Source organism: Solanum pennellii, chromosome 8, assembly GCF_001406875.1.
Source record: "Solanum pennellii chromosome 8, SPENNV200".
In the NCBI taxonomy this organism is placed as follows: domain Eukaryota; kingdom Viridiplantae; phylum Streptophyta; class Magnoliopsida; order Solanales; family Solanaceae; genus Solanum; species Solanum pennellii.
The window spans coordinates 59289855-59297959 of NC_028644.1; the positions used below are offsets into that span (position 1 = coordinate 59289855).

Consider the following 8105-nt stretch of genomic DNA (forward strand, 5'->3'; position numbering starts at 1 on the left):
AATTTTTTATCATGTATCAGTGATTAATTTCAATAACTGCGCCATCAAGTGTGCTTGCTGATACATTTTGAATCAGTGTGTATAGTGTTTTAGACGATGCATTGATACATGAAGTGTTTGCTGATACATTTTAAATCAGTGTGCTTGCTGATACATTTTGAATCCATCAAGTGTGTATAGTGTTTTAGATGATGCATTGATACATTTTGAATCCATCAAGTGTGCTTGCTGATACATTTTGAATCAGTGTGTATAGTGTTTTAGACGATGCATTGATACATGAATTTGTTGTGTATCGAAGTTTAACAGAATGTTCATAAAAAATGTATTCAAAATAGATGATATAATCTTTGATTTTCAAAATTTGAAATTAATATCCAATTACGTGCTGATTTAATGCTGATTAATGATCTGTTACCCTAAATTAAGCTATTTTAGTTAACAAATTTAAATGTACCATTTTTTCCCCATTTTTTTCTTAACAGTTTAAACTTACCATGTATCATTTACCATGTATCACTAGAGTCTAAAGTATCACGGCACAAAAATTTTAAGGGATTTTTAGTAAATACTAAATTTGTCGGGACAGAGTGTAATTATTGAATTATACTATGGGATTCCTTAAATTTTTACTATCTTTTATTTAAGTTAAGATGGATAAGGAAAAACTTTAGATCTTCATGCAACCTAAGTTAGCAGTTCCGCTTTTAAGTTAGCATACATTAAATTAAAATTGAGACTAATTACGAGTCAAGATAAAACAGTAAAACAAACCAAATGAAAACAATTTTATCCCAAAACATTAAACAAACTCAAGTCAATTAATACGACAATGCTAAAATGAAGGGACTTGGGGGTGTCTAACACCTTTCCAAATCAACAAAATGTTTTACCTTGGATCTCTTATTGGAGATAGAAAATAATCATAATTTTCATTCAGTTGAAATGTAAATATAATGCCTTTAAATATCAAAACTCATTTTTAAATAGTAATTATGAAGGGTAAATTATATTTATTTTCAAAATAGTCGTGTTAATTGAAAAAAAAATAACCTTTAATCCTCAATCAAAATAAATACACAGAGGTTGGGATGAAAATAGATGCTATACACTTCATAGAGGGAAGTGAAGGAACAATTTATATGCTTAGTATCACCTCACTCCCACTTCAATCCCCCAATATATTATTTGTCCAAAATTATATATAACGTTTCTTGAACGGTATTTTCTATTTACCTACCAAATACCAAAAATAACTAAGAAGACCTTATCTTCCTTTAAAAACCATTTAAATTCAAACCATTGAATGTGTGAGCTAATAAATGTAATGTGAAATTGCTTCTAGTAAGAGTACCAAAGATAATTAAAAGAAAGTATAAAAATGGAAGGAGGTTGATCCATGAAGTATGATTCAAAAAGAAAAGAGGTGTTGTTGATCTAAGTTTGTATTAATTAGTTCCTACATTGATGTGCAAAATATCAGACAAAAGACCAATTGATAAACATAAAACATATACAATGGGCATCTTCTTCTTCATTCAATACTTTCCAAGCTACTGCTCTCTCATAGGATATTGGCCTTCCCATACTTGACAAACAGATACCACCTTGAAGACATGCAAAACCCTACAAAAACATATGTAAGATATGATATCCAGTTACACATTGAAAGTTCATAAATAGAGTTACGCGTTCATAACGTTAACATGCAGTAGTACTGATGCTTCGATTACATAGAGAACAGCTTGGCTACTCACAGTCTTACCAACAAAGAGAGCGTGTCGGTTTTGAGATTATAAATAGAGGAACAAAAGCAGGAAATTAAATTAGACTAGTGAAAATGCACATATATATATATATATATACCTGCTGCATAATCTGTGGAAGCTCAGAGTAGAGAGCCTTTCTTCCATTGTCATCGAAAATCTTTTCCAGACTAATATCTTGAAGGGCTACTAAGGTGGTTTCTAGCATGTCAAGTCCAGCCTCATTCGCGAATGTGAAAACTGGCAGTGCCTGTTATCACAAGTACAGGTTAAGAAAAACGCCTAACAATTGCAAAGCAAGAAGCAAACAACTACTTGAGTAAAACTCGGAACCTGATGGTAAACCTCAAACTGCGACTTAATTGAATTTCATGAAAATTAGATATTTAATACCTTCATAGAGCAACACATCAGAGCATCTGAGTGATCCCAAATTTCTTTCAGGATGGATTCACTTCCTCCGCTAGCAGATTTGAGCAGCTCCACGCCTAAGAAGAATCTGCAAGAGAAGATAACATATAAGAATTGCAAATATTCATGCAATAATGTAAAATTACAATAATAGAACCAGTCAGAGATGTTCCAAGTAGTTGCTTGATGCACATAATACAAGAAATACTCTAGTTTTGAGGTTATATCAGGTGGCGACAAGCAACATACCTATAACTTTGGCAAATCCAACGGGCAAGAGTCTGGGCTTCAGGTGTGCCAGGTGGAGACCTTAGACCAGGGAGAGAACCAATACGAGATGGAGAGAGAGCCAAAGCAACCCTCTGAACAGATGATATGATACTGCGGACATATTGACATGCCATAGCAGCTATGCTTTCTTGAAGATGAATCTCAAATGCAAATTGAAATGCTATTGTCATAACCGATTTTGCGCTACCAGAATTCTTGGAATGATCCCCAGTTGGTCGACTTCCAGCTGGTCCAACCTCAAGAGTTGATGCAAGATCAAGTGTGCGGTTTGGACTAGATGCGTCCTGCATTGACTTGAGAAATAAATTACTAAAATGTTGCAAAAACTTGCACTTCCAGATTACATTTAGCAAGTATACTCACCGCCTTGGAATCCAGAGGAATGATACGAAAACCAGAGGGAAGGAGAGGAGCATCATCAGCAAATGAGGCATCAATAGGAGCAAACATGAGCTCTGCACATGTTCCAATAGCATTCTCGTCCACTCCATTACAAAGCTGTGCATTTCAAATACAAAGGATCAGTTTGTCATAGAGACGGCAGAAAGTAAAACATAGGTTTAAAGACTGAACAGCAGATTGTGGACAGTTGGGACTTAGACGTCGTAAAACTGAACTAACACTCACAAGTGGAAGTCAATGGTTAGCTGCTACAACAATAATTCTTGCACCAAAATCCAATTAGGGAAGTAACAATATAGAGTAATGCAAATTGTTTTAAGAATAAAAACGTACTTGCAGAAGGAAGATGTCACTAGGCATTATCATGTCATCTTGATAGTGGCCAATGCTTTCAAGTCTTATCACCTCCATAAACTGTTTTAAGAGAGAAGAAATATTAATAATATATTTACCTATAAAACATAACATATGCAAATGAAGAAGTAAGATCAAGGCGTTCTAGCAAGATACTAGAGGTAATTCTGAACTAGTCACTTGCCTCTTCATGTTCAATAGTGTGAGCCAGTGGAAGAATAATTTGTCCACCAAAACTTCCAATTCGAGTGACTGGTATGCTGCATGGACCAGCTTTAACTGCAGCAGCTGAATAAGCATCGATACCACTGTCTGCCCATTCTGATCGGTGTTCCCGCAAGAACCTTAGCAGAATGGGTGGAGGTACGTTCTGCCAAAAGAAGACGAGATGTGATGAAACAGGTTCTATAAGAAAGAGAGAGTTAATAAGAAACAGAAGTAGAACATTAGCTTCCAAGGAAACTATAATCTTCATAAATGGCAATAACTTTCAGGAAATTGCTAAAACTGAACATGGTCCAGATGGAATACAGGAAAATATCTAAAGAACATGCAGAAATTTCAACAATGCATCCAATTGACGAAAATAAAACTTTTACGTCTCAAAGAGAGTACTTTCAAATCCCAGATTCCTTTTAAATAAAAATATAATTTTTTAGAAACTACAAAAATTGTATTGTGAACCCACTATGTTATGAAATATTTTGAAAATGATGGAATAAATCACATTTAAAAAAAACAATTGTTCAAATAGTTGAATGTAAGTAGCAGTATATCACATAATTTTTAGTCTCAATATGCTCTTCGTGCAAATTTTAATTGTTTCTGGACTAACCAAGAAACTGAAACTGCATCACTTGCCCATGCTTTAAACCTTGGTAATGAAATAGAAATTTTATGAAAACAGTTCTTTCATTTAGACAAATTTTACTGCTCCTATTAAATCAGAATGCTAATGTCATTTAAGAATGAGCGTATTACGTAATCCATTCACATAGCTTAGCTCAAATCAATTTGGTCAACAAATTGGTACCTGTAAAAGCATAGAAGCCTTGGCACAAAGCACAGCGCTGCTCATCGATGGAAATCCATTGGCATAAGAGATATTTGCACCCATCAATTTGCTGGGTGATGAGTTCACAAGAATAGTAACATCATCTATGCCATCACTTTCAAGCATAGACCATCCCTCATCAGTAAAACCATTAACGGCCTCGTTAAAACCCCTTCACGATGCGAATCAGAAGTTCGGTCACAAAGGTAATAAAATGTTAAGATGTCAAAAGAAGATAAGGGATTGAAAGACCAACTTGCTCAATCTTTGACCAAGTGCGCGCAACGCAGCAGGTCTTCTTCCCCAGCCAGAGACAGTAGGATGTGAAATTTCTTGAGAAATTTGTCTCAAGTGACGTAATGCCTGAAATATGTTAAACATCAAAACCACAACTAAGCACTTGCGGTGACTATAGTTCACATTTCGATATCTATCTTAGGAATTCAGAATGAGATTTTCTATGTTAAATATAGAGTCAGAAATTTAATCCTACCGCCATAGTTGTCCTCTGCGACAACAATGTTGATGACTCATACAGTGGACGCAACACTTCAGGCACACTCCATGGCTGACAAAGATTATTAGCAACATTTATTTAGAAAATAAGTACGGAGAAGAAAAATCATGTAATTTACAAGTTAACACACCTCTAAATCCATATGGTCAACTATGTGAATGATTGAACCACCTCCTTCACAGGGTCGTATCAGATATCCACTCGGCAGTATATCTGCTCTCACAAAACTCTGCACCGGTGGCATACTAGGACCATTCTGAGTGTTGTTCAGGGATCTTTCACATATCTACAATAGAAAAACGTATATTGCATCATCATAACAACAACGGAAAACTAGATTTTTACTTTGTATGTGTGACTTTCAATTGTAATAAGGCAACAGCTTTTATTTGATAATTTTACGAGGGACACAATTATCTTAGATACATACCACAAGGCTACCATCTTCCATTACAGATGTATAACGCATTAACCAAAAGTCACGAGCTGGTGCCAGTGTAGTAGGTGCATAGAGCTGGAAAAAAATCAAAATACTAAATTTAGTGAAAAGTTGTGTTACACCAACAAAAAGTACGGGAAGAATTTTTTCTAATATTTACCTGCATGTATAGCAATTCAATGGTTCCACCGTTTCCAGTGGACATCACATTGAGAACATCCACTGCTCGGCAGTCACGAAACCATGATGGCCGATCTTTAAGAATTTCAGCAACCTTTATTAAAAAGAAGCACAAATATATTTAGAATTTCAGTAGGGAAAATACAAAACTGAATTGACCAAGTTATTTAGGATGAAACCTACTCTTGTAGGCTCTAGACCCACAAGGCCACAAGCACGCGAGGCTACTCCTGAGCAACCATGAGAAATTGCAATGATTCCAATGGAATCCGGACCAGGCTGCAGGCACGAAAGAAAGACATTTTTAAGATTACAAATGACAGAATTCTATGTTCAAATTAGCTATTATATAATGAAACGTTGCGCATATAAGTGTGTACATGATCAAATCATCTAGAGTGTCATACATGTAGAAATTATATTTAAGAAAAACACTTCTCACGACTTACGATGTATTGATGCAATTTATAAGTCGATAAACAACACTCCAAAATTTTGTTCACACATCTATAAATTGAAAGATAGGCAATGAAACAAACCTTCATCCCAGGCATTTGGACCCACTCCACAGCAGTTCCAGTTGCCTTTGATAAAAACTCTGTTAAAGTTTCCTCTGCTAAGGACAAAAGTCTGGAAATATATTCAAATATCATCACACAAGCTATGGAAAATAACACATACACAAAATAAAAAGAAGGAAATCAGACTCGGTGATTATCTACTTACCCCGCAGGGCTTGCATCCCTTGGTGGACGCTGAGGGGTCAAGTTGTGTTGACCACTCGTCACCACAGATTCACAACTATTGTTGTCTGTGGTGGCTAAGGCTGCCTGCAATTTAAAAGTATGACAGTTACCACAAACTCTTACAGCTTGAATTATTTCTTCTAACATTGAAACATTAAGTTGTTTAATAAGAACAGATTGCTTACAGTTTGTGTCTGTTGGCGGAAAAAGCTATTCTCATACACCAACTGTGAAACTTGCTTCTGCAACCTATCGTTCTCTTCCATCAACAGCTTATTCATTGCAGTCAATTTTCTGTTCACGCCTTGAAGGCGCGATGATTCTTTACGTTGCTTCTCTCTACATCTACATTTACAGGAACACAATACCATAACCATCTTAATAACAATATTTTTTCCAATATAATAAGAACAAAGAAACTCTAAAAAAAAAGCAACTTTCCCAATACCTTCTGTTCTGGAACCAAACTTTGATCTGTTTTGGCTCGATATTCGACAGAATTGGACACTCCCGAATCAACTGCTGGCGACGGAGTGAACTAGGCTTTGGACATTCATGATACAACCTCTCCAAAGCCTCTACCTGCTCAGGAGTGTACCTCACATATTTACCACTATCCATCCCAAATTTGTCTTTACAGCTTGATGTCACAGCCATCATCACTTCAAGAAAATATCAATTTTGAGGACCAAAAAAAGGATTACATAACAAAAACAAAGTTCAAAAAACAGAGATCCCCTGCTTCATCTTCATTTCCCACATCTTATATATATTAAAACTGCCTATGTTCTTTCAAGTGTACACTACAAATCCCCCTTTGTTACAAAACCATCAACAAATAAAAGTTGATTTAAGCACTTGCAGTGTACAAACTTGACAATTTTTTTCTTTAGTCAAAGAAGGGATTTAAAAGCAAAAATCCTTCCTACCCAACAAACTCCCAAGATTTCTGCATGTGTATATAAAGATATAGAGACCTATATAATAAAGTATTTTAGAAAAACTCATATGTGGGAATGAAAAACATTTGGATAATATGAAAATGGAAACTTTCAAAGTCTTAGAAATCAAGAAATGTATTATTAACACACAAAGATTTCCTTACCTTGTACAGTTAAAATTTCCTCTCAACACCCAAAAAAGCTGTCCTCCAATTCCCACACACTCCCTTCAAAACCACGCAGCGTCAAGCACAAAACATAGATCTTTCTTCATCCCACAAAATCAAGAAGAAAGTAATAAAAACACAATCTTTCTCAAGAAACAGCAAAGACTTTTCTCTGTATAAAAGGATGGTGGTCTTTCTTTTATATTTTTTATGCATATAAATGGAAGAGTTAAATGGGAAACACCATTTTGATTACTTTGCATATAATCAAACAAATGGGGTTGCCTCTACTGCTATATTTTTTTTATTTTTTTCCAAGAATTATTTGTGAAAGTATCAGAACAATGTGTGTGTTCTTTTACTCTGCAAAACTACAATCTGTCTGTCTTAAAACATCAGAAAAAGATGGGAATGTGAGAGACACAAAAAGAAAAAAAAGTCCCACTTCAGTTGGTAGCCTGCTCTGCTCTGTCTTCACTTTTTGACATTAATGCCCCCTACCCCACTCCTATAAAATAATAATAATTTGAGTACATTTTACTCTTTGTACTATTAAATTTGTTTTTAAAGAAAAAAAGAATTGGTTTTCATCTCAAATATAGTCTTTTAAAAAAGAAAAGAATGATGAATATTATCTCCTAAAAATAGAACTGTAATGATCATCAAAGTAGGTTGTGTAGTTGATTCTTAATTAAAGATTTCAAATTCGTATTTTGAATATAAAATGTTCTTGGTATAAAGTGTACTCTGCATAGGTTTTTCATTAATCGGATTTTATTATATATATCAAACATGTATTAAAAAGATGCGTGTAATGAATGAAATTATTTCTTTCTT

At 34.7% G+C, this 8105-nt stretch overlaps 1 protein-coding gene across 1 annotated transcript; it reads right to left on the reverse strand.

Annotated features, from left to right (window-relative positions):
• Nucleotides 1–1363: 1363 nt before the first annotated feature.
• On the reverse strand, nt 1364–7688 carry LOC107028826 (homeobox-leucine zipper protein ATHB-15). Its single transcript, XM_015230037.2, has 19 exons — nt 7266–7688; nt 6609–6822; nt 6346–6505; nt 6141–6244; nt 5954–6044; nt 5598–5693; nt 5395–5508; nt 5226–5309; nt 4926–5081; nt 4772–4846; nt 4535–4641; nt 4258–4450; nt 3409–3594; nt 3204–3284; nt 2832–2966; nt 2427–2752; nt 2160–2265; nt 1867–2016; nt 1364–1626 (listed from the first exon to the last, which is right to left on the reverse strand). Exons 2-19 carry the CDS (start codon nt 6818–6820, stop codon nt 1480–1482), a joined length of 2523 nt encoding a protein of 840 aa, XP_015085523.1. The 5' UTR covers nt 6821–6822; nt 7266–7688; the 3' UTR covers nt 1364–1479.
• Nucleotides 7689–8105: the final 417 nt, after the last annotated feature.

Coding starts and splice junctions, on each gene's coding strand:
- LOC107028826 (XM_015230037.2), bottom strand. CDS start 6,820: ATGATGGCTGTGACATCAAGCTGTAAAGACAAATTTGGGATGGATAGT. Junction 5,509..5,597: donor TGGGTCTAGAGCCTACAAGA/GTAGGTTTCATC, acceptor TTTTTAATAAAG/GTTGCTGAAATTCTTAAAGA. Junction 1,627..1,866: donor TTCCACAGATTATGCAGCAG/GTATATATATAT, acceptor ATGTTTTTGTAG/GGTTTTGCATGTCTTCAAGG.